The sequence below is a fragment of the Cherax quadricarinatus genome, chromosome 59 (assembly GCF_038502225.1).
Source record: "Cherax quadricarinatus isolate ZL_2023a chromosome 59, ASM3850222v1, whole genome shotgun sequence".
NCBI classification, from domain to species: domain Eukaryota; kingdom Metazoa; phylum Arthropoda; class Malacostraca; order Decapoda; family Parastacidae; genus Cherax; species Cherax quadricarinatus.
This window is the reverse complement of record NC_091350.1, coordinates 1,208,365-1,235,214: the sequence shown is the minus strand read 5'-3', so window position 1 is coordinate 1,235,214 and position 26,850 is coordinate 1,208,365. Positions and strand designations below refer to the sequence as shown.

General features: G+C 42.8%; 1 protein-coding gene across 1 annotated transcript in view; it reads left to right on the top strand.

Moving 5' to 3' along the window:
• Positions 1 to 26,047, top strand: part of LOC128698824 (NK1 transcription factor-related protein 1-like) — a 79,714-nt gene extending 53,667 nt beyond the window's left edge. Inside the window, exons 2-3 of the mRNA XM_053791242.2 lie at positions 11,449 to 11,552; positions 25,071 to 26,047. Of these exons, the coding sequence (XP_053647217.2) occupies positions 11,449 to 11,552; positions 25,071 to 25,394 (428 nt within the window). The 3' untranslated portion in view covers positions 25,395 to 26,047. The remainder of the gene's footprint in view (positions 1 to 11,448; positions 11,553 to 25,070) is intronic.
• The last annotated feature ends 803 nt before the right edge of the window (positions 26,048 to 26,850 follow it).

Sequence of the window (26,850 nt, the reverse complement as noted above, 5' to 3'; positions counted from 1 at the left end):
AGAGGCCTATGTTCGAACCCCTCATCATTTATGAAATATAAAAGCATTATATGTCGTGCCGAATAGGTAAAACTTGCGATTTTGGCTAAATAGCAACGCTTTTGCCGAACAAGGCATGGGAAAATTTGTGTATGCAATAATTTCGCAAAAATCATTCTGAACATAATGTTGCAATTTTAAAAACTGTAGTGTAAAAGCACCCTTCTGGCAAGACAGTGATGGAGTGAATGATGGTGAAAGTTTTTCTTTTTCGGGCCACCCTGCCCTGGTGGGAATCGGCCAGTGTGATAATAATAAAAAAAATTACATTATTGTAAACTTAAACTGCGCTTGTTATAATAAGATCAGGTAAGTTTTCTAAGGTTCTTTTGGTACAAAATTAATAATTTTTACATTAACATAAATGAAAAAAAATATCTTTAAACGTACAAGAAAAAAAATAGGACTTAATTATAAAAGAGTTTTTGCTAATTGACCAATTTTACCTATTCGACACGACTAATTATATAATTATATATATATATATATATTATATATATATATATATATATATATATATATATATGTGTGTGTGTGTAGCATATATATGTTTTAAACAATAAGTTAAATATATAAATGAAAAGCGTGTATAAAAATTCTTAGTTTACTCCTGGTAAGCAAGTTTATTTATAAATCAGGTGTTAAGAAATTAACTTGAGATGATCTATAGAGCACTGCGAGTGTCTTCATTGGCTCTGAGTGGCACGATAAATGCTTCTATTACCGCCAGTGAAAACACCAGACAATACTTAAGACGTATTTACGTACGATAAGATTATTTTTTCACTTCTGGGAAAATTAAACAATGTATCCATTATCACCTGTGTTGGAAGGTGTTAAGCCGGAGTCACCGACCCGCCATAAAGCACGAACACCGGTGTGAACGTGCTCTAGCGTCCGAATGCCTTCCAGGTGGCTACTAACACCGGTCTTCACACTTTTACTTACCACGTTAGTGTACTTCACGTCCGAGATAACCTGAAAGACGCGCGATCAAAATGTGTGTCCAAGACTATATCACTTTAGCACACTCGTGGTTAGCTCGGCAGTGCCTGAGTAGGAGCAATTATCACATGTTTCTTGCAGGCGTTAGAACGCGTTCGCTAAGTGTATCCCCCAGTGTGTGTATTCAACGCTGCCTTGGGCGACTTTGGCGCTCTCCTGCCTCCTCCATACCTCGCGCAAACTTAATTTTCTGTCGTAGTGCTTAGCTGGTAGCATAGTAACTGTACACTAATGTGGCGTCGCTGTGTAGTAATGTTGCTGATGTATCTTATAAACGGAAGGAAAGCGATATAGACTAGTCAGAAAAGTAATTTGTGTACTTTGTGGTCGCTTTAGAGAATACTTTCGTATTTCATTTGTAATTATATTCACACAGGCCTAAAGGTCTCTTCAAGGGGTGGGGGGGGGGGGGCTCCTTGGCGCTGTGAAGAGGTTCTTCGTCTGAGGAATTAGACCTTTTGGTCTTTTTCCTCGGACCGAACCTAATTACCCCCGAATCCCCCTTCCCCATCTCATCCTCCCCACCCTCCAACCCTCCCCTTTCCCCGTCCCGATTGTAGCCTTTGGGGTCTTCCATTCTGGTATTACGGTTTCTAGGTAGGGCAAATGTGCAGGAGTTCATCCCACTCCGCAGGGTCCCTCGGAAGTAGCGTGGTTTGCCGTGGAATCTGGATCATCTGGAGGTGCCCTGCTCCCTTCTTGAATTTCCAGGAGGTAGGGCAGGGTGTCCTGCAGGTGACGTGTGTATCTCCGGAGGCTGCCTGTCTGTTTTGGGAGGCGGCAGCCGAGGGAGGTATGCTTTGTGGCAGGTGTCCGACCGCCCTCTTTTCTCCGCCAAGGTAGCTCAATGGATGTGAGGTGGTTTGGACATCTAGCAAGGGTGGAACGAGAGTATACAAATCTGTAGTAGATGGAAGGCAGGGTAGGGGTGGGCCTACGAAAGGTTGGAGGGAGGGGGTAAAGGAGGGGCTTGGACTTAAAGCAAGCGTGTGTGAGCATGTCAGACAGGAGCGAATGGAGACTAATGGTTTTTAGGACTTGACGTGCTGTTGGAGTGTATGCAAGGTAACATTTATGAAGGGATTCAGGGAAACCGGCAGGCCGGACTTGAGTCCTGGAGATGGTAAGTACAGTATCTGCACTCTGAAGGAGGGGTGTTAATGTTACAGTTTTATAACTGTAGTGTACGCATGCCTCCGGCAAGACAGTGATGGAATGAATTATGAAAATTTTTCTTTTTTTGGGCCACCCTGCCTTGGTGGGGAAAAGGCCGATGTGTTAATAAAAAAAATAAGTGCCACTATCATGGAGTCTTCGTTCCACGACACCACCACCACCACCACCTTCCAGGCCTCTTTTCGTTACCCCATCCTGTTCTGACCCGGCTTCGTTACTGGGCCATTCTCCAGACGTTTCCCATACCCTTGTACCTTCTGCTTATGACGCTTCATCACTTGCTCCAGGTGCTGAGGTTCCACCCATTTCTAGTGTCTCTGCCCCTTGCACGTCTTTAACTAAGCATACGGCTTCCCCACATATGGTGCGACGGTTTTCAGATCACCCACCTGCCTCAGGTCGGGCCACCTACGCCTAAACGTTCCAGACCCTTTGCTGACGACGGTCCTTCGATTTCTGCTCATTTCACCCAGAAGCGACCTACATGACACCCACTTCCTTCACACACCATATTTTCAAGCACGTAGTGGACCAAATCCTTTTCCCTACAACAGTCATCTCCAACTGATTATCTTTCAGACCATAGTATTGTTAAAGCTCGTTTACGACACTCTGGCCAAAATACATCCTTTCACACTCTTCAGAGCAGTGCATGCATCATTACAGTTCAGAATGCAGATAGTTTATGATCTTCCCCATCTTACTTCTACATGTATTGATAACATTCCTGTCACAGTTCACAAGCATGCTACTCTCAATTTTTGCAGTGGTACGGTGGTCTTACTGCGTACAATTGTGCAATGTGATTTTCTGTCCTTCGGTGACGATATTTTAGAGTAATCAGCCCTTCAGGAACTTCGGATTCTCAAAGTGGATACATATGTCCTGCCAACGTCTCTAATTCTTTTGTAATTTTACCCTCTGAAACCCCCACCTCTGCACCTCTTCCTACTTCTTCATTTCGCCCACTAGTTTCTCAATCTGTGTGGCCTCGCACACCTGCACCTTCTTTACGCCGATCACCTGCAAAGTTGAACCTGCCTCCTAAGCCCAAGTCTCTTTGCATTCCTCCGGTGCTTACAATTCCCCAGTGGTTCTCCTTTTCGGCATCGATGCCTAGTTCTCGCCCCCTTTCTAACTCTCGCATGAAGGTGGAGGTTCACCCCCCCCTCGTGTGGTTCTCTCTTCTTCAGGATGTGATTGACTGTTTCCCATTGGGCAACTTCTCATGAATTTAAATTTTCTAGCACGAAAACTCATTTCATTACCTTCACTAGACGTCCTCTTGTCCCAGATATTTCGTTGTATTTACACGGCTCGCGTATCCCAGAATGTGATACGGCCAAATTTCTTGGCATTCTATTCGATCGCCGGTTGATACGGAAACCTCACATTTCCTCTTTGAAGGCAGCTTGCCATGATCGGCTGGACCCCCTTAAAATTCCTGCGCATCATTCATGAGGAACAGATCGCCGGACTTTCCTCTGTTTCCATTCCACCCTAGTCTTGTTCAAGCTGGATTATGGCGACCAAATCGACTCTGCGGCTTCTCCTACAACTCTTTCCAAGTTAATCCCCATCATCATCAGGGTCTACGTTTATGCCGTGGTGCCTTTCGTTTATCCCCTGTTGAAAACCTCTATGCTGAGGCGAATGTTCCTTTCTTAGCCGATCGTCGTGATGCTCATTGCCTTCGTAACTTTGTCCGCTCTCACGACTTTGTATTCCTTCTCTGTATAGGTTGGTCTCAGATGTTAGTAGAAGCCAGTTATTTGTTCGGCGCCCCTGCTTACTCTGACCGTTTTGTCTTTGTCTTTACTCACTCCGGTCTTCTCTCCAGTTACCTCCCTTGTATGTTCACGTATCGTTTGCCTTTTCCCTTGCCCCTTGGGAGGTTCAGACTGTTCGTGTCTGTTATCCCCTACTGCCAGGCGCCAAAGCTCTCCTATTACGGCTGCTTTTTCGCTCTTTTTCTTGATCACTTCTGGTTGCATTCTCATGCCATCGCTATTTATACAGATGGTTCTAAATCTTCTAACGATGTTGTCCGGGGTCATTTGTTAGCGGGAAAAATGCTAGCAGAGCCTGAGTTGTATGCCTTCCTCATAGCCATTCTCCGTATTACATACGTCTCCTTCAGCATTTGTGATTCTTTCGGATTATCTGTGCTTTACAAGCCATTAAACAATTTGATTCCCCTCATCCACCGGTCCTTCGTATTCAACTTTGGTTGCACAGAGTGGCTAGGAAAAACAAAGACGTCGTTTTTGTTGGGTTTCTGGACACGTTGATGTGCAGGGCAGTGAACAGGAGGATGCTGCTGGGTGGTCAGTGGTACATGATCTTCTGGTTTCCTATAGAGGTATTCCATTCAGGGACTATTTTCCAGTCATCTCTGCCCATCTTCGCTGCTGTTGGCAACAACGGTGGTCGGACATGCACCATAACAAATTGCACTCTACTGAACCGCTTTTAGGTTTGTGGCCATCTTCTTACCACCGTTGCCGTACTCGGGAGACTGCGCTCTCACGTCTCCGCATCGGCCATACTCGACTTGCCCATGGGTATCTCATGGAATGACACCCTATTCCTCTTTGTGAAGTCTGTCGGGTCCCTATTTCGGCTTTTCACTTTGTGGACTGTCCAGTTTACCAGCGAGCTTACAAGATTTACCTCCACCGATGCCGTCGCCCTACCACTCTTACCTTATCTTCCCTTCTTGCAGATGACCCTGTCTTTGACTTTGTCAGCAACTGCTTTATTGTACGAACTTTGACACACAACTTCTAGCGTCCCTTACAGCCCTTTCCTCCCCTCGCTTCTGATCCCCTCTCCACCTAGCTGTTTATAGCCCCAGCATTATATTCTGCCCCGCAGCTCTGCATGACCCTTGTCGATTTAGCGCTGTGATTTGAAGTATTATGCTTGTAAAAACAAGATGCCTTACTTTTGTATAATAATGGTTACCTTCGTTCTGAATTAACCTCGTTAAAAAATAATTTTATTTCAGCCTGACAGCCGAGTCATCATCTGAAAGACCCGGACCGGGACAGTACCGGCGAATCATTAAAGTTCAGCTTGATAGTGTTTGTACAGAGATGGGTGACATTTAGTTGTGCTTGTAGAAAGCCTAAAGTTATGCACAGCAGGAACTGGAGTGTCTTGCAAGACTGTGTTGTCTTACAGGATGGGATACATTCCTGCAAGACTGGAGTTTTCATTAAAAATTGCTTACGAGCAGTAAAGAGCAGCACAAACCATAGGGAGTGTGGAATAGCAGCTCTAGGTCTTTATCACTAATGATCGTTCTTCGTCAGGAGCTTGCAAAAGAATGGAAATAGAAGGGAAACATTTGGGAAACAGCCAGATACGTGTCGAAACGTCACGCCTAACGCGCGTGTGTGTACTCACCTATTTGTACTCGCCTATTTGTGGTTGCAGGGGTCGAGTCCTAGCTCCTGGCCCCGCCTCTTCACCAGTTGCTACTGGGCCCTCTCTCCCCCCGCTCCATGAGCTTTATCAAACCTCGTCTTAAAACTGTGTATTGTTCCTGCCTCCACTACGTCATTTTCTAGACTATTCCACTGCCTTACAACTCTGACTGAAGAAATACTTCCTAATATCTCTGACTCATTTGTGTGTTCAACTTCCAATTGTGGCCTTTTGTTTCTGTGTCCCCTCCCTGGAACATCCTGTCTTTGTCCACCTTGTCTATTCCACGCAGTATTTTATATGTCGTTATGTCTCCCCTGACCCTCCTGTCCTCCAGTGTCGTCAGGCCGATTTCCCTTAATCTTTCTTCATAGGACATTCCCCTTAGCTCTGGAACTAACCTTGTGGCAAACCTTTGTACTTTCTCTAGTTTCTTGACGTGCTTTATCAAGTGCGGGTTCCAAACAGGTGCTGCATACTCCAGTATGGGCCTGACATACACGGTGTACAGTGTCTTGAACGATTCCTTACTAAGGTATCGGAATGCTGTTCTCAGGTTTGCCAGGCGCCCATATGCTGCAGCAGTTATCTGATTGATGTGTGCTTCCGGAGACATGCTCGGTGTTATACTCACCCCAAGATCTTTCTCCTTGAGTGAGGTTTGCAGTCTTTGGCCACCTAGCCTATACTCTGTCTGTGGTCTTCTGTGCCCTTCCCCTATCTTCATGACTTTGCATTTGGCAGGATTAAATTCGAGAAGCCATTTGCTGGACCAGGTGTCCAGTCTGTCCAGGTCTCTTTGAAGTCCTGCCTGGTCCTCATCAGATTTAATTCTCCTCATTAACTTCACATCATCTGCAAACAGGGACACTTCTGAGTCTAACCCTTCCATCATGTCGTTCACATATACCAAAAATAGCACTGGTCCTAGGACCGACCCCTGTGGGACCCCGCTCGTCACAGGTGCCCACTGTGATACATCATTACGTACCATGACTCGTTGTTGCCTCCCTGTCAGGTATTCTCTGATCCATTGCAGTGCCCTTCCTGTTATATGCGCCTGATGCTCTAGCTTCTGCACTAATCTCTTGTGAGGAACTGTGTCAAAGGCCTTCTTGCAGTCCAAGAAGATGCAATCAACCCACCCCTCTCTCTCGTGTCTTACTTCTGTTATTTTATCATAAAACTCCAGAAGGTTTGTGACACAGGATTTGCCCTCCGTGTGTGTGTGTGTGTGTGTGTGTGTGTGTGTGTGTGTGTAGGAATACACATGTACATAAAATTAAGCCTTTATTCAGAGAATTTTTTGCTCTGAACAGAGAAAAACTTTATTTTCTTAGAGTCGACCAGATTTAGCGCACCTCTCCATCACCCCCTGGTCATTAAATAACCTGAGGGTAGACGATTGAGACACTTATGCAACATATGGGAATCTTTATTCCTGAATAAAGATTCCCATATGCATAAGTGTCTCAATCGTCAACTTGTCTGTTTTTCAAACTATTCATCACACCCTGAGGGTAGTGAAGTCTTCAGGGCAGACTACAATACCCTCAGGTGAAGTGTGTTTACAAAAATGGGACTTGCAACTATGCAAGTATCAGATGGGTATAATAATAGTTATAAATATAACCTTAATTTTTAAAGGGGTGGAGGGGTAAGCCAGTGGAAGGCCTCGGCCAAATGACCAAAAGATTCCTGACAAATCTTTAGCTAAGTATCAAATACAATGGTAGCACACGACAGGTGTTCCCACAATATAGCTATCATATATTAGTGTAGCAGCACACTATGGGGTGTTTCCACTTGTACTGAATAAAATATTTACTCTTGCCTATGAAGCGCTTACCGCTAGTCAATAAGATTCATTAGCAACTCTGCCAGTGCCAACACCTACCTGGGGGAGGGGGTGTAGGCCCACCCCAGGAACACTAGGGTGTATACACCTGGAGGTGAAGAAAGTAACACTTGTGCAAAATTTGGGAATCATTCGCCAGCCACTGGCGGGCGAAACGTTGCCTCAGTCAAGATTCTCAAATGTTGCACAAGAACGTTTTACACTCCTTGAAAAAGTTCATTAGGGTCAGAGATGCCTAGCCATGCTAAGCGTTCTAGTGGTACACTCTGTAATCACAATTTTACTACATGTAAACCACACAATAACCAAATTTCTGTAAACTCAGCATTGTAATCCTTATAGAGAATAAACTTTGAATTTGAATATCGCTAGTGACTGTAATATTACATCATTTATCTTTTTCAGGCCTAATATAAAAATAAATTATTAATATATTGTTAGTGTCCTGTGTGAAAACTGAGAGAAAGTAATTAATTATTAAAAATCGAGCACATTTCATTCTCCTTGTTAGATGCCCAGTTATTTTTAAGGGGACCTATCATTTCTCTAACTTTTGTTCTTTAAACCTGGAAAGAACATTTCGGTTTAGTTTTCGAATCCCTAGCAACTTTAATCTTAGTCCCGTTTTGCATTTCTTATCCCCTTTCTTACCTCTATTAATGTGAATATTCTTATAAGATGACCCTCGCCTCTTTTGATGCGCCTATAAATTCCCTTCTGCCCTACAAGATATTTGAGTCTTATTGCGAACACTTACGCATGCTTGTCTTAGTTTTAGATTACTGTTAACCATAATTCCTAAATCCTTTTCGCAATCAGTAACATTAAGATCTATATTATTTAGTCTGTATGTGGCATGGTTATTTTCCAGTCCAGCATTTAGAACTTTTCATTTGTCTATATTAAACTGCATCTGCCACTTCTCCGACAACTGCATCAGTCTATTCAAATAATCCTGGAGTGCTCTAGTGTCCTCGTTAGAATGAATTGGACGGTCTATTTTGGTGTCATCAGCAAATTTGCTTATGTCGCTCTTTATTCCCTCGTCTGTCGTTTATGTAAATTGTGAACAAGGGGCCCAACATTGACCCCTGTGACGTGCCCCCACTCTGATTTCTCCCCATTTATGCAAACACTCTGCTGCCTATTTGTCAACCATGGCTCTACCTAGGAATTTTTTTTTCCTATTCTATGTGCCTGATGCTGGTGAGGGGCTCTTGATCTAGGGAACTGGATCTGTGCTCCGGTTCCCTGAATTTAGCCTGAATACCTTCCATCCCCCCCCTACATGCGCTGTATAATCCTACGGGTTTAGCGTTCCCCAGTGATCGGGAATGGTTGGTTTGAGAAGGACGTGTCTTGTATGGTCCGAGTATGCCTTCTGCAGTGTTCCTTCACTCTTATATTCTTAGTTGTATATGTCTATATACATATATATTGAAAGGTGCATGTGTATATACTCTGAATTTACCTTAATTAACTGCTATTTTAGAGAGAAAAGTATTTTTAGCAGGTTACAAGTAGCCGTAAAGACATTTTATGTGGTAGATAGTCTTTAAACCCAATTAACCAACTCTGCTACAGAGCAAGGGAAAGGAGGAAGGGGGAAGGGATTGGGGAGGGGGAAGGAAGGAACATGAAGGGAAAAGAGGAGGAAGTGTTATTGTGTAAAAGGGTGAAGACTGTCCCCGGACCTCATCCCACAATTATAATCATTAATGGGGAACTACTGAAAGTCATCGTCCAGTGGACAGTGAGACAGTGACGGGGACAGTGCGACAGTGACACACATAGCCACTCTCAACTCAGCGGGACTAAAAAATTAAAGTGTGTCTGATAATGAGTGACAAAGCAGATCTTTATCACGTCTCTGGTGTGTGTGTCTTCCTGTGTTAATAATGCTGTTGAGACAGTGACGTTTGAAGGGTGTGTGTGTGTGTGTACTCGCCTAATTGTGGTTGCAGGGGTCGATACTCAGCTCCTGGCCCCGCCTCTTCACTGACTGCTACTGGGTCCTCCCTCTCCCTGATCCATGAGCTTTATCATACCCCATCTTAAAACTATGTACGATTCCTGCCTCCACTACATCGCTTGCCAGACTATTCCATTTCCTAACAACTCTGTGGCTGAAGAAATACTTCTTAACATCCCTTTGACTCGTCTGAGTCTTGAACTTCCAATTGTGACTCCTTGTTTGTGTCCCCTCTCTGGAACATCCTGTCTCTATCTACCTTGTCTATTCCACGCAGTATTCTGTATGTCGTTATCATGTCTCCTCTAACCCTCCTGTCCTCCAGTGTCGTCAGGCCTATTTCCTTTAACCTCTCTTCGTAGGATATTCCCCTTAGCTCCGGAACTAGCCTTGTTGCAAACCTTTGCACTTCCTCTAATTTCTTGACGTGCTTAACCCGGTGTGGGTTCCAGACTGGTGCTGCATACTCCAGTATGGGCCTGACGTACACAGTGTACAGTGTCTTGAACGATTCCTTACTAAGGCATCGGAACGCTATTCTCAGGTTTGCCAGGCGCCCATATGCTGCACCATATGGTGTGTGTAGTGTGTGTGTGTGTGTGTGTGTGTGTGTGTGTGTGTGTGTGTGTGTGTGTGTGTGTGTGTGTGTGTGTGTGTGTGTGTGTGTGTGTGTGTGTGTGTGAAGGTGTAGTGTATGTAGGTGTTGGTGTAGTGTGGTTAGTGTTATATTAAGCTGTCGGAACAGTGTTGTTTGTAGATGTAATGTGTGGTGTGGTATGGTGCAAAGGTGTGCTATGGTGTGGATGCTGGTGGTCGGAGGTGTGCTAATGAAGCTGTTGAAATAATGACTTGCGGTGGCGTAGTTGGAAAATCTTGGTGTGGTTGGCAGGGTTTGGGTGTTGGAGAAGCATGGTTAAAACGAGTAGTTGCTTTTACATTGACTGGTTGGGATGTGGTGGGGGCTGAGATGGTGGTTGTCAACCATACTTTTATAGCTTCCTAAGGTAGAAGTCTATGGACTACACGAGGGTCGTTAAGGCTGAATGTCACCTGTACAAAACCCCTGAGACCCCCCTCCTTCAACCCCCCCCCCAATTCTCACGACCACCAGCGACCACGACCACCAACGACCACTGATCGACGATCACAACCACGCGAGAGTCCATATAATTTATAATGCCTGGTAATGGGCCTGGCGGCGGGGACGTTGACCCCGGGTACACCCTCCAGGTATTCATTATATATTAAAGCGTTGCATTATACTGTCATCAGTGTTATTGTTACATTGTATTTCATCTTTATTATTGCTACACTCGGTACTTTTCGAAGTCACACCACAGGCACTTTAAAGCAATTAAGCTTTAGGTAACCTTACAGAATGAAGCTTTGGGCATCGTAGCTATTGTGTACGAATGGTATATAATACCGACAAGATGAGAGTAAGACACATGTGCAACATCTGGGTATCTTTATTGTAGACATAACCTTCACGACTACGATAACTACTACTACAACTAACCCATCTCTTTGGGAAGGACCTACTTCCACTGGGGAATCCCGCCTACCGGTGAATATGCCCTCGTCTGCTACACCTGACGTTACTATATAAGCGCCAGGATTCTTTCTTCTGCTTCAGAATCTCCACGACTATGGTGCTGTTCGCACCTACTCCTAGGTTGAGGGACTGATTACCTCATCTTCTGTACATAGTTCTACTGTCTTCAAGTTATGTCCTAGAATTTGTATTGATAAAGCCACTGGATGGCGAAACGTCTACAATAAAGATACCCAGATGTTGCACATGTGTCTTACTCTCATCGTAGCTATTGTTGACCTGTAGCCTAACCTAGGGGTCTCCGCCCCCCCTCAATTTGCCAGGTCTCAGACCAAGCTTCAGATATTTGCACTGGAAAGTGACCAGTCCACATGTATGACCAGTGACCTTACTTGACCTCTTCTTTTGCAGCGCCGCGTCCTACGGGTCGGAGATCAAGAAAGCCAGGAGTGGACCGCAAACCTCGCCAGGCGTACAGTGCTAAGCAACTAGAACGACTGGAAGCAGAGTTCAAGGTGAGATAAAGCGTTCGCGGTCCCTTCAAGGTGGTGTGGCTGGATGCTTTATCTAGGGGAGGTGTGGCTGGATGCTTCATCTAGGTGTGGCTGGATGCTTCATCTAGGTGTGGCTGGATGCTTCACCTAGGTGTGGCTGGATGCTTCATCTAGGGGAGGTGTGGCTGGATGCTTCATCTAGGGGAGGTGTGGCTGGATGCTTCACCTAGGTGTGGCTGGATGCTTCATCTAGGGGAGGTGTGAAGATCGACTCTTATGCAACATATGGGAATTTATATTGAAACGTTTCGCCACACAGTGGCTTCATCAGTCCAATACAAATCAGAAGGGTGTAAGGAGAGTAGTAGTTTGAGGTAATCAGTCCCTCAGCCTTGAGTCGATGTGTTCAGTTCAACACATCGACTCAAGGCTGAGGGACTGATTACCTCAAACTCCTCCTCTCCGTACACCCTTCTGATTTGTATTGGACTGATGAAGCCACTGTGGCGAAACGTTTCTTCAATATAAATTCCCATATGTTGCATAAGTGTCTCAATCTTCAACTTGTCGGTTTTAAACTATTTATCACATAAGGGAGGTGTGCCTGGATGCTTCCTCTAAGAGAGGATCGTGTCAGATAGGAATATGTAGCGTGTCTTGCTATAATTATACGGAGCTGTATACCCTTGTCGGTTTAGCGCTTTCTTTGATTACAATATAATTAGACGGAGAACAGAGCCTTCTTCCGTTATATGATGTACACGGGTTCTGGGCTTACTTTTTTTTTTTAAGTTGTAATCTAAGGATATAAAAGCTACCCTACTCCTCCTCCATCTGGCCAAACCTTACGTTCTGCCATTATCCAGGACTTGTATGACCCGTACTTGTTTAGCGCGTCTCCTCGAATAAAACAAACATTTCTCCGAATGTCACCAGTTTCTCAAGATAGTCATGTGTGACTCCAGACTGTTTTTTCAGATATCTACAATCCTGGGTTTCTCAAGGTGTTAGGGTTACTTGTATTAGGTTTCTAGTAGTGACCCCTGCGCCAAAGGAAGGGGGCGGGGTCCTAGACCACACCTGCGCCCAGGGAGGAGGGTCCTAGACCACACCTGCTCCCAGGGAGGGGGGTCCTAGACCAACTGCGTTCAGGGAGGGGGTCCTAGACCTGCGTTCAGGGAGGGGGTCCTAGACCACCTGCGTTCAGGGAGGGGGTCCTAGACCACCTGCGTTCAGGGAGGGGGTCCTAGACCACCTGCGTTCAGGGAGGGGGTCCTAGACCACAGTTGTTCCCAGGGAGGGGGTACTAGACCACACCTGCGCCCAGGGAGGGGGTACTAGACCACACCTGCGCCCAGGAAGGGGGGTCCTAGACCACACCTGCGCCCAGGGAGGGGGGTCCTAGACCACTCCTGCGCCCAGGGAGGGGGGTCCTAGACCACACCTGCGCCCAGGGAGGGTCCTATACAACTACGCCCAGGGAGGATGGTAATAGACCACACCTGCGCCCCAGGGAGGGGGTCCTAGACCACACCTGCGCCCATGGAGGGGGGTCCTAGACCACACCTGCATTGTAAGGGGTTCCTAGGAGATAAGGTGGTGAAAGGATACACACGTGGATGGTCGATTACATGTATATTGTCAGTCGTGAGGGGAGTATAGCCCAGCCTACCTGTTCTTGCCTGTGCCTATGCTGGAACTGAAAGGGAGGCCTGGGGGCGACCGCTCACATGCGTCACTGCGTGACCTCTCGCATGCTAGCCACTGAACCTAGCTGGATAGGGGCTTGTTTATATGGTAACACACCTGCGGCATGCTACAGAAGTATATCACAAGGGAATTCAGTAACACTATTGACAGCTTGGTCGTATTACGTATGACGTCTCGACATACAACTCTACAGACTGAACAGGCACGTGGCTCTGTGCTGATTCTAGACAATAGCAAACACATATATAACTTAGAACTAATCACAGAAATGGTAATGGGATGTGCTCGACTGGATGGATAACATTGGAATGGAGAAAGTGAGGGGAGTCTGACCTCTGACACGCAGGTGAGAACCAGATACTCCACTAAGGGAAGACACAGGAGTCGGTTCGACGAGAAAGACATGTTTTAACCTCTTATCCTTAAACTAGACCTGATAATATTGACTTGCGCACCAGAGTCCATGAACACACGAACGGGCGCTTGAAGAGCAGATGCACCAAGGGACCCATCGTCGCATTGGAAGTAACGTGCAAACAAAGAGGAGGGTTGTCATCAGAGAAGGTCTGTCCCACTTCATCCCCAAAATCATCATCGTCAGAGACATGTGAAGCAACATCGAGATTATCGTTCTCGAGAGTGCTTAAGGCATCGAAAGAATTAAGAATTACTACGGGGCGGTTTGACTGGGGCGCTCGAATTTTCCCGAACGGGGGCCAGGGAGGGAGGTCCTAGACCACACCTGCGCCCAGGCAGGAGGGTCCAAGACCACTCGTATAGAGGGACCAGAGGTTTCCTAATCTGATACTGTCAATTTTTTTTGTTTTTAAGATTTTAATAAGTTTGGTGGGCAGTGACATCGTCTGCCTAGATGTGCAAGAGATAGGGGTTACCTGGGGTCTACCCTAGGGGTATTCCGGGGTTCAACGCCCCCGCGACCCAGTCCTTGACCAGGCCTCCTGGTGGATCGAGGCTTGATCAACCAGGCTGTTACTGCTGGCCGCATGTAGTCCAACGTATGAACCACAGCCTGGGTGGTCGGTTATTAAATTTAGGTAGCTGTCCAGCTCCCTCTTGAAGGCAGCCAGGGGTCTATTGAGGTTAGCGTAGGCATAAAATTAATGTCGAAGTCGATGTCATAGTTTTTTTCTGTTGGTGAATCTGCACTGAAAGTGGGACTTTCAGCGAGGAAGTCAGTCAAGTGAGCACGTCATGGCACTGTAGATGTTGAAAGCAAATTCTTCTTGTTCTCTGCTTTAATAAATAACTTTAGATATGGTGAACTGATAGCTCTCAACCTGGCAGTTTTTGCAGTAAGGTTCTTGACATTGCTTAATGTGGTATCTGAGAGTCGTGAATGTCTGGTACGTAAATGTGCAAACGATTTTAAAGAGTTTTGGGGGAGTGCTGGAAAACAGTCCGAGGAAGGGACTTTAGTGTGAGAGATTGGTAGTTCATTATTATTATGGGGAGAGCTAAACCCATAGGTATTATACAGTGCCTGTGGGGGAGGGAAGGCACTCAGGCTTAATTCAGGGAATTTGAGCACAGATCTGGTTCCCTACATCAAGAGCCCCTGAACAGCATCAAGGAACCTCCCCTCTTGAGGGGTCGTTATTATTACAATCAAATTTAAGCGCTAAACCAACAAGGGTCATACAGTGCTGCTTGGTAGTTAATAGCGGATCGATTGGGTGACACCGCATGAGCTACCTGGGACATTGGCATGTCCAGAGGCCCATTCCCCCCCCCCCTAAAAAAAATACATGCTAGAACTGCATCGTAACTATTGTTGTATCCTAGTACAGTGAAATGTGAGGAGTTAGATTTATAGATTTTGTACGCACCTCCGGAGTCTGAAACAACGAAATAGACTGGTTACAATGTTTGATAGCGGGAGTAGTGCATAAAATTTCTGTGAAGATGGTAGTCCTTATATTTCTCTATCTGGGGGAAAAAAGCTGGTTGCATCAGAATGCGTGCGGCCAACAGTAACAGCCTGGTTGATCAGTTCCCGATGCACCGTGAGGGCTGATCACGGACCGGGCCGCAGGGGTATTGACCCCCGAAACCCTCTCCGGGTATACATTTGGTAAAGTCCTTGCATTTCTCTATCTGGGGGAGTAAAAAAAAGCCGAGTCTCCTTTTCTATCATGGGATTTTGAACCGTCAGTGTAGACTGCAGTAGCTTGAGAACGTGATTCAAAAGTGTTAGGGAAGAGGAGTTTGTAGTAGACATGTCTTTCGAGTAGTTTACTCAAGACGATGGGAAAAGCATGATGCTGGGTGGACATTAAAGGGAATATATTAAAACATGTTAGTTGGAATGTGCAGATAAAGACTGTCGCCATAAGAATCTGTTAAAGGATTTAATCTTACTAGCATCTGTGACTATTCTGTAAGAAGATCGTGAAGGCATTGACCCTTGGAACGACCTCCAGGTAGACCACGGAAGGAGACACATTAAATGAAGGCAACTGGCATTGCGTCGCTTCTGCAAAGAAGGAATGCCTGCCTTTGTATACAGGCTTGTGACAGGGAAAGATAAGCCCCTAGATATAAACGTAATTCTTGATGAATGATGTTAAATGCAGAGCAACTGGGAAAGCTGAGGAAAATATTTGCTCTCTAGTCTAGCTTGGACAAAATCAGAACTGAAGGGTGTCGAAGAAGCTTTCATTTATTAGCTTCCCAAGAAAAAAGGTGAGTTTTAAGCAAGTTTATTATTATTATTATAATCAAGGGGGAAACGCTAAACCCGGAGGATTATACAGCGCCTGGGATGGGGGCGGGGGTGTGGAAGGCATTCAGGGAACTGGAGCACAGATCCAATTCCCTAAATCAAGAGCCCCTCGCCAGCATTAAGTAAGTTTAGCTGATTATGACAGGCCCAAAAGAAATTCATTCACTGGAATAGGGAAACCATACATACATATATCTTAGAATGGGTAGGGGATCAAACCCATGGCAAGCAAGTCCTAGACGCTCACAGACCAGTATGTTATCCACTGGACTTTACCAGTGTAATGAGATTTTGCAACTAGTTATAATTCTATACACCATAAGGAGGTTAGCGTAAACCCCACTTTGACAACACCCACATTCATGGTCACAGTGGCAAAAATGTTGACTTACCTTTGGTATATAACGTGCATCTGCGTTGACTAATCCTATTAGGCCAGTATGGTTCAGTAATACTGGCTTGAGAGTTTTGGGACTCTTTGTCACGAGTTCAAACTCCCACCCGTTCTGTGATTAATTTTATTTCATGAGTAGTGTATAAAATAATGCAAGATGATAGGGTGTAACTTAGCAGCAGAAATTTTGAAAGTAAGTAAAGTGGCCCATTTGACCACATGATCGATAGAACACTGGACCGATTGCTAAGAAATGACGATCCACGCCTGTACAAGCAACAGTAAAGTGCAGGGATGACCCAGCAGTTGAAGGAAGAACAGAGGTCCATTGATAGTTGTCAGGAATGTGGTAGTGATGGGCATGTAGCCTTGTACACAAAACCAGGATAAAGGATGTTGTGTATTAGAACTCTGAAGTGCCTTGCCCATAAAACTTTCACTAAAAACGGTAGTCTGCCTCGTAGGCAAAGGCGGTCTGAATGTATGTATACAGAGGTGCGGTAAGAAGTAGATATTGGAACGGCTCTTTTTAAACCAAAGTTGATGAGGAGACAGTTATGAGTTTCTAGGTAGAGTACCACATTAGTCTTCCATTAACCAAGCATTCTAGCAGTTTTCAAATGGCACTGGTAAAAGCAATTGGTCTATAATTACAACTATTTTAGCCTGGGATACCTGGGTTTCACAAAGAAAAGACTTTCAATTTTCTACCATCCCACAAGTGCTGTAGGATTTAAGTGTTGAAGTGTAGGTACAGTAATACCTGACCCAGTTGCTATTGGTTAGTGCACTGACAGCCTTGATGAGATTTCTTAAGAGTGTGCAATGACTATTATAAAGTTCTTCAATATGAGATGACATAAAACCTAGTAGGGTGGACTCCCGCTATGTTTTCACCGGTAACAGTAAGAAGGTTAGGTAAGGTTTGTCGGAGAACAGGACAAGTTTCCTGATGCGTGTCTTAGATGATGACCCGCTGTTGGAGTTTTTGGTCATCTGACCAAGGCCTTCTGCTGGCTTACCAGTCCACCCCTTTAAAAGTTATGGTTATAGTTAAAACCATTTTTAACAGTAAGAATGGGGGCAGAGTCTGAGAAGTCCTTAACTACTAACTTCCGTATTTTTTTCTAGACTGTATGCAAAGGTAATTTTGTTTACAGACAGCACATGAGCCCTCTGTAAACAAAATTACCTGGGTGATAGGAAGCACATGGCTGCAGAGAAAACAGTGGATGAGTTGTAACAACTCTTCTGTGGAGAAAAATGATGAGGGATACCTGGCAAAAAACAAAGATGTATCTTGCATAATGTGCAATCTGCATAAACTGCCATCAGGATCAGACAGGAGGTTGGGCATCAGACGGGGAAGTAATGAGAATGTGAAATAATTGCTGTCGTGGAGATTATTATTGCCATTATTGTCCAATAGCACTCTGGTGCTATAGACAAGGAGAAAATAGATTTCAATACATTAGAGAATGTACAGGTTTGAGGATCTAGATGTGTTGGAATACCCATGTTTAGAACTAGGGAGGTAGAGGGGTGAGTATTTTTTTTTTTTTTTTTTTTCAACAAGTCGGCCGTCTCCCACCGAGGCAGGGTGACCCAAAAAAGTAAGAAAATCCCCAAAAAGAAAATACTTTCATCATCATTCAACACTTTCACCACACTCACACATTATCACTGCTTTTGCAGAGGTGCTCAGAATACAACAGTTTAGAAGCATATACGTATAAAGATACACAACATATCCCTCCAAACTGCCAATATCCCAAACCCCTCCTTTAAAGTGCAGGCATTGTACTTCCCATTTCCAGGACTCAAGTCCGACTATATGAAAATAACCGGTTTCCCTGAATCCCTTCACTAAATATTACCCTGCTCACACTCCAACAGATCGTCAGGTCCCAAGTATCATTCGTCTCCATTCACTCCTATCTAACACGCTCACGCACGCTTGCTGGAAGTCCAAGCCCCTTGCCCACAAAACCTCCTTTACCCCCTCTTTCCAACCCTTTCGAGGACGACCCCTACTCCTCCTTCCTTCCCCTATCGATTTATATGCTTTCCATGTCATTCTACTTTGATCCATTCTCTCTAAATGACCAAACCACCTCAACAACCCCTCTTCTGCCCTCTGACTAATGCTTTTATTAACTCCACACCTTCTCCTAATTTCCACACTCCGAATTTTCTGCATAATATTTACACCACACATTGCCCTTAGACAGGACATCTCCACTGCCTCCAACCGTCTCCTCGCTGCTGCATTTACCACCCAAGCTTCACATCCATATAAGAGTGTTGGTACTACTATACTTTCAAACATTCCCTTCTTTGCCTCCACAGATAACGTTTTTTGACTCCACATATACCTCAACGCACCACTCACCTTTTTTCCCTCATCAATTCTATGATTAACCTCATCCTTCATAAATCCATCCACCGACACGTCAACTCCCAAGTATCTGAAAACATTCACTTCTTCCATACTCCTCCTCCCCAATTTGATATCCAATTTTTCTTTATCTAAATCATTTGATACCCTCATCACCTTACTCTTTTCTATGTTCACTTTCAACTTTCTACCTTTACACACATTCTCAAACTCATCCACTAGCCTTTGTAATTTTTCTTTAGAATCTCCCATAAGCACAGTATCATCAGCAAAAAGTAACTGTGTCAATTCCCATTTTGAATTTGATTCCTCATAATTTAATCCCACCCCTCTCCCAAACACCCTAGCATTTACTTCTTTTACAACCCCATCTATAAATATATTAAACAACCATGGTGACATTACACATCCCTGTCTAAGACCTACTTTTACCGGGAAGTATTCTCCCTCTCTTCTACACACCCTAACCTGAGCCTCACTATCCTCATAAAAGCTCTTTACAGCATTTAGTAGCTTACCACCTATTCCATATACTTGCAACATCTGCCACATTGCTCCTCTATCCACTCTATCATATGCCTTTTCTAAATCCATAAATGCAATAAAAACTTCCCTACCTTTATCTAAATACTGTTCACATATATGCTTCAATGTAAACACTTGATCTACACATCCCCTACCCACTCTGAAGCCTCCCTGCTCATCCGCAATCCTACATTCTGTCTTACCTCTAATTCTTTCAATTATAACCCTACCGTATACTTTTCCTGGTATACTCAGTAAATTTATTCCTCTATAATTTTTACATTCTCTTTTGTCCCCCTTCCCTTTATATAAAGGGACTATACATGCTCTCCGCCAATCCCTAGGTACCTTCCCCTCTTTCATACATTTATTAAATAAAAGTACCAACCACTCCAACACTATATCCCCCCCTGCTTTTAACATTTCTGTCATGATCCCATCAGTTCCAGCTGCTTTACCCCCTTTCATTCTACGTAATGCCTCACGTACCTCCACCACACTTACATTCTGCTCTTCTTCACTCCTAAAAGATGGTATACCTCCCTGGCCAGTGCATGAAATTACCACCTCCCTTTCTTCCTTAACATTTAAAAGTTCCTGAAAATATTCTCGCCATCTACCTAATACCTCCCTCTCCCCATCTACTAACTCCCCTACTCTGTTTTTAACAGACAAATCCATACTTTCCCTAGGCTTTCTTAACTTGTTTAACTCACTCCAAAATTTTTTCTTATTTTCATTAAAATTTCTTGACAGTGCCTCTCCCACTCTTTCATCTGCTCTCCTTTTGCACTCTCTCACCACTCTCTTCACCTTTCTTTTACTCTCCATATACTCTGCTCTTCTTATAACACTTCTGCTTTGTAAAAACCTCTCGTAAGCTACCTTTTTCTCTTTTATCACACCCTTTACTTCATCATTCCACCAATCACTCCTCTTTCCTCCTGCCCCCACCCTCCTATAACCACAAACTTCTGCCCCACATTCTAATACTGCATTTTTAAAACTATTCCAACCCTCTTCAACCCCCCCACTACTCATCTTTGCACTAGCCCACCTTTCTGCCAATAGTCGCTTATATCTCGCCCGAACTTCCTCCTCCCTTAGTTTATACACTTTCACCTCCCTCTTACTTGTTGTTGCCACCTTCCTCTTTTCCCATCTACCTCTTACTCTAACTGTAGCTACAACTAAATAATGATCCGATATATCAGTTGCCCCTCTATAAACATGTACATCCTGGAGCCTACCCATCAACCTTTTATCCACCAATACATAATCTAACAAACTACTTTCATTACGTGCTACATCGTACCTTGTATATTATTATTATTATTATTATTATTATTATTATTACTATCAAATCTAAGTGCTAAACCCACAAGGGTCATGCAGGGAAGGGCGAGAAAGAGACCAGTTGCCGTGAGTGGCAGTGCACCCCTCCCCAGAGTATAGAGTAAAAATGGCCTAATAAAAGGAGTTGCGTAGTAGGGGCATAATTAAAGCATACATGGCAATTCAAGGTGTGTGAGGAAGGAATACAAAGCAGACCATATAGAGTTGTCAGAATACAAGGGCAGAAATGTAGCGAAATGGGATACAAAAGGAATTTCAAAACTTGGAATGTATTTTTGAGCAAGAAGTGCTTTCATTGAATGATGCATCGCTGCAAGTTTCGAGTGATTGTAAAAAAATAATAATCAAACATAGCCAGAGATGAGAAAGTCCAATTGTCCTAATTGTTTAGGTTCTTGTAACATGTACTTACAGGAGAAAACTGGAAAATTAGCATTTTAATTTTCCCAGTCGTCCTGTATCCTCCATGGGTTATGGTAATCAGTAAAGTCAACATGGAGTGACAGAGGCATGGTATTAAGAAGGGAGTAGTGTATAAAGAATAAGAAGGCACAAATACCATGACTGCAACAATACACAAATAACCTGAATGTAGGGGAAACTGATGCTGACGTTTCAATCAGTCTTGTGACTTTTTAACAGTCCAAAGCAGACTGAAAAGTCAGTCAATTTTACTCCCACATGCAGGTTATTTGTGTGGCATTGTGCATGGTAAATTATGATAGTGCTAGATGTGTGTAGCTGAATGTGTGAGGGTTGTGAAACCAGGAGGGAAGGGGGTAGGTTGGTTGGTTAATGGAAGTTAAGCCTTTAGTCTACACAAGGGTCATTAAAGCTGCATGTCACCTCTTCACCACTAGTCAAGAACACTTTATTGACATATTACCTAATAATTATTTATATTTATCTTTTAATTATTTAGTAGCATATAACACACTTAACCCGTGTGGGGTCATTCAGTACATGTGTGGTGAAGGCTCGCTCCTCCGTCTGTTGTGCATGACACACAAGGTGTCTTACTACATGTGTAGTAGTAGATAAGTAACTTAGTAATAGGTAATGGGTTTAGTAGTTAATATTTATATTTATGGAGAAAAGCTCAAACCTGTAGGAATGATGGGGGACGGGTTATATGTACCTGGGGAACAGGAGTAATTGGGTTTGATCCAAGGAGAGATTATTATAATAAAAAAATCCAAGGAGAGAGAGAGAGAGAGAGAGAGAGAGAGAGAGAGGATATGTAGAGGGTATTAAATAATACACTGTACATTGAAGTACATAAATCAAATTTATTTTTATTAAAGTAAACAAGTATGGATATTGAACTAATGACTATGGTTAAAAAATTATCCACTTCTCAAATGTAATAAAAATAATTTACTTTTTTTCAATAAATTAGTTAATTTTTAAGTAGTGCTGTAATAACTGTTACATTTCATGTAATGTTCTCTTTGCAATGGTTTTATTTAAAAAAATTCAAGAATTATGAACTTTGTAATGATCTAAATTCTACTGGGTAAAATTTAAGTGAAAATTGGTAAAGGCACAAGTGTCCGGACTTGTTCCTGTGTCATGTGCAGTATCAACACGGCCACATGTCCTGTGCATGCACAGTATCACATGGCCACGTGTCCCATGCATGCACGGTATCACAACATAGGAATGTACAACAACAATAAGACATTGACTTCATTTTGCCAAGTTACTCAAGCTGTTATACCATGCTTGTTAATTATTATTATTATTTCTATTATAATTATTACATTCATGGGGGAGTGCTAAGCCGTCGGGGGGGGGGGGGGGTACAGTGCCGGGGATTTGGGTGGTTATTAGATTTGATTTGAAGGAGAGTAGCTACTATGCCTTTTTTTGGGTGCCTCTCATCAGTATCCTTGTGTAACTTCCTTAACCCTAGTGAGGTAGTCATGGGTGTGGGTCGTTCAAACAGAATGACTGTCACTTTATATGTTACTTGGTATCCACAATAAATTCTGATTAGAGCAATTATGTTTTAACATTTGTCCTCGCTGGGTATAATGGATGAAGCCTATTTATAGAAGCATACTTCTGTAGCATTGAAAGGATATATAGTATACACAAATTTTGTCAACCTATTCTACTCCATCCTCTCTAAATGAACTACTATTCCTCCACCCTCTGAATTATACTTTTGATAACCCCAACAATTCTAATTTCTGTGCTCTGCATAATATTCTCACAACACATTACTTGCTAATGTATCTCCACTGCCTCTAGTCACTACCTTGCTGCAATATTTAAAGTCTGTGCATCACATCCATGTAAAAGTATTGGTACCACTATATACTTGTACAGTCCTCTTATTTTTGCTTCCATTGATAAGCTTCCATCTTTTGATGTATACTTCAACATTCCATCAAAATTTTCTTAACATCTATTTTTGTGGTTCAACTCATTTTCCATAGACCTATTTGCCGACAAGTACACTTTTGCATATCTCGATGCATTCGCTTCCTACATACAGTGGACCCCCAGTTTATGATCAGCTCCCAATGCGACCAATTATGTAAGTGTATTTATGTAAGTGCGTTTGTGTGTGTATGTTTGGGGGTCTGAAATGGACTAATCTAATCACAATATTCCTTATGGGAACAAATTCGGTCAGTACTGGCACCTGAACACTTGGAATGAAATAATGTTGTAAACCGGGGGTCCACTGTATTCCCTTCCTCTCCCTATAAGCAGATAGCTAATCTTTCATTACCTAGATTGTTACTCGCATTACCTTGTTCTTTGCTATGTTCTTTCAATTTTCATATTTTACACTTTGAAATTTTTCTCTCAACTTTTGCAACTTCACTTCAAAATCTCCCAAAACAATAACATTGACAGAGCAACTGTAGTAATTTTCACTCGCATTAGGTTCCTTATCTTATAATCCTACACCTCTCCCCAACAAATTACCTACTTTAAGCTCCTCTTTAAAACATGGGGGAAGTGCTAAACCCATAGGGATTTTACATTGAGTGGAAAATAGGCAGAAAACAGGTCTAAGAAACTAAGATGAAAATTGGAATGGCATGTCAGTACTGACAAGGTGGAGTAAATAGCACTCTGATGCAATGGATATCATTATTTACAACATTTAGTCTATGCAGTGGGCTTCATTAAGTGCCCCTGGCCAGTATCCAGGCACCTTCCTTGGGGGCAATCCCACATATAATCAAATGTTATAAAGCTCCTACATATAGCACAATTTTTCATAAATGGAACTGAAAAAGTGTAAGAGCTGATTTGCATGATAAGTAACCAGTGACATCATATATCAAAATTTGACTTTTACTAAAAAATGGTCCTATTTCCTGCATACTCTAACCTGTGTCTCACTGCTTTAATAGCCTACATCCTATTTCATATACAGTGGAACCTCTGTTTTTGTTTGCCCTAGTCTATATATAAAACTATAGTTATTCTCTATAAAATGTATTTTTTGTTAATGTTTTTGGGTGTCTGGAACGGATTAATTGGATTTACATTATTTCTTGTGGGAAATATTAACAAAAAATACATTTTTTATAGAGAATAACTATAGTTTTACATACAGACTAGGGCATACGAAAACCGAAGTTCCACTGCATCATCTGACACAATGCTTTCCTACCCACCCTTTCATATACCTTTTCCTAAATCCATAAATGCAACAGTTCCTTACTCATATCTAAAAATTGTAAGTTTCAGCGTATACATGTATACTGTATAAGTTCTAATAACTGTCAGTGAAGAAACAGAATGCTGGGCGGGGGCGGCACAAACCGTGGTATGCATATACAGCCTCTTACCGATGACTCAGAATTACAACAGGCTCTCTGACCAGTATGCATGTCTAAATAATATATATTAAGAGCTGATTTCCTCTATTCTGTTTATACAGTAGTGTACTGTATATTGAAATAAACATTTAAAAATATGCCAGAAATGTTATAAATGGTGCAAAGGTGACATTAAAACAATATCAATGATAGTTGACGCAAACCCACTACCTTTATAGTATGCTCCTCACTTCGTGACAAATCTGTTTACTGACGAGGTCTTAACGACGGAATTCCGTTCCTAAGTGACGAGAAGCTGTATTTAATAATTTCTTCAATAAAGGTGAATTATGTATAATCAGGGAGTGGAGGGGAGAATGCTGAACCCAAAAAGGATCATGTAGCACAGGGAGAGTGGGAGGCAATTAAGTTAAATTCAGTGAAGACAGGTCCACTTCCTTAAATCAAAGCACCTTCCTTGAGGGGAGGGGGTTAACATAGGTACAATATTTTTTATTCATGATGCAGCAAACTCGTTAGGTCACAGCGTAGGATAGTAATAACCTTGTACAAAGTGAAAGCTAATGTTGAACATAACCCATTGTATAAATTTTTTCCCCAACAGATTGACAAGTATCTAAGTGTTTCCAAGAGGTTGGAGCTCTCTCAAGCACTCTCATTAACTGAAACGCAAATCAAGACTTGGTTCCAGAACAGACGTACCAAGTGGAAGAAGCAAATGGCAGCACGCATGCGACTGGCTCAGCGTCAGGGACTCCTGCCGCCACACCTCTACCCAGCACTCCCACCGATCCCCCCAATTTTAGGACCTTACTATCCTCTTACCCCACCCACACATGGCCACATAGTGCCACCTCCACCCCTTTTAACTCCAATGTCACCACCGGATCCACCATATTCCACTGCACACGATCCTGCCACGTCCTAAACATGTGCTCTAAGTGAATGTTATGCTTTGAATTATCAGGGAGACATGCTAAGCCCTCTAAAGGTCATGCAACACCTGGGGAAAAATGGTGGATCTCAGGTTTGATCAAAGGAAGGAAAGGGGTAGGTCTAATTCGGTGGATCAAGAGCCCTTCACTGGTACTTCGGTGACCCTTCTTAACGGCTGATGCTTCGAATAATTTTGATAAAATTGGTAAAATTACATGGAGAAAATTTTCAGGTACTGTGTTCATTTTTCTTTTGCATGAAGCTTGAAAAAATTGTACTGTATTATATATTCTGCGACTCTATGGAGTCTAGATACTGTAGTAAATCTAGCATAAAAAAAAACAAGTCCTACCAATTTGTTTTTGTTAAAAGAAACGACAGTCACACTAAAACATTCTAGAAATGCTAACACACACGATTTTGCTAAGCACTGGCTAGGTGGAAACTATCTGCTTATTGTGTCAATGTGATAATACTTCAACAAACAATGCCTAATTACAGCACATGATAATTATATTGTGGATGCAGTGACTTAAAACTTATGGACGTGGTGAATTAAAACTCTTGAAAACATTTGCTATATACTTTTATCATTTATTTTTCAACTGCGATGTAAGAGTATTCATGCCAGTCATTGTTATTAATTATTTTACACCTACATGTTTTCTGCAACTTGTAATGCTTGTTAATAAAATTAACTTAAATTACAACCTGTTAATAACCAGAAAACAAGTGAAAATATTATGTTTGTAAATAAAATATAGCTAAACTTTACCCTGTTAATACCCATAACAAAATATGGCTATTGATGAGATTTATATTTTGTTCTTTATTAACACACTGGCCGTTTCCCACCAAGGTAGGGTGACCCGAAAAAGAAGAAACGCTCTCATCATTCTCTCCATCACTTTCTTGCCTACACTAGTTAAAAAAAAACAAAAAACTGCAGTATCACTTCTTTTAGAGAGCAGGTACTGTACTTCCCACCTCCAGGACTAAGTCTGACTTGACCGATAAAATGCCTCTTCAGCGATTTTCTACATGTACTGTACTCTGTACTGTATGACATGAAGTGCTAAACCTGAGTGATTCATTCAGTTAATAAGGATTATAGAATACTACAAATTTATAATGTAGGATACTGTTACTATATACTTTCTACAGTACACATGAAATGCTTATTGTGGGGAATTTCTGACACTGTCTTGTAAAGCAAAATACTTTCGCCTGTCCGAATGTAAATTCGGATGGAGGTGGGGGATGAGAAGTGATGGTCAGGAAAGGAAGTCGGCTGAAAGGATAAGGGTCACAGCTGGTGAAGCACTGTTGTCCTTCACCCATTTTCATGCCTGAAAGGGTGATACTTTTTCTCGGATAAATACTGATAATTTCTTTAAGGTGGGACCATCTGAGAGGATGACTGACAAAGCAAGCACATCAGGGTGTTG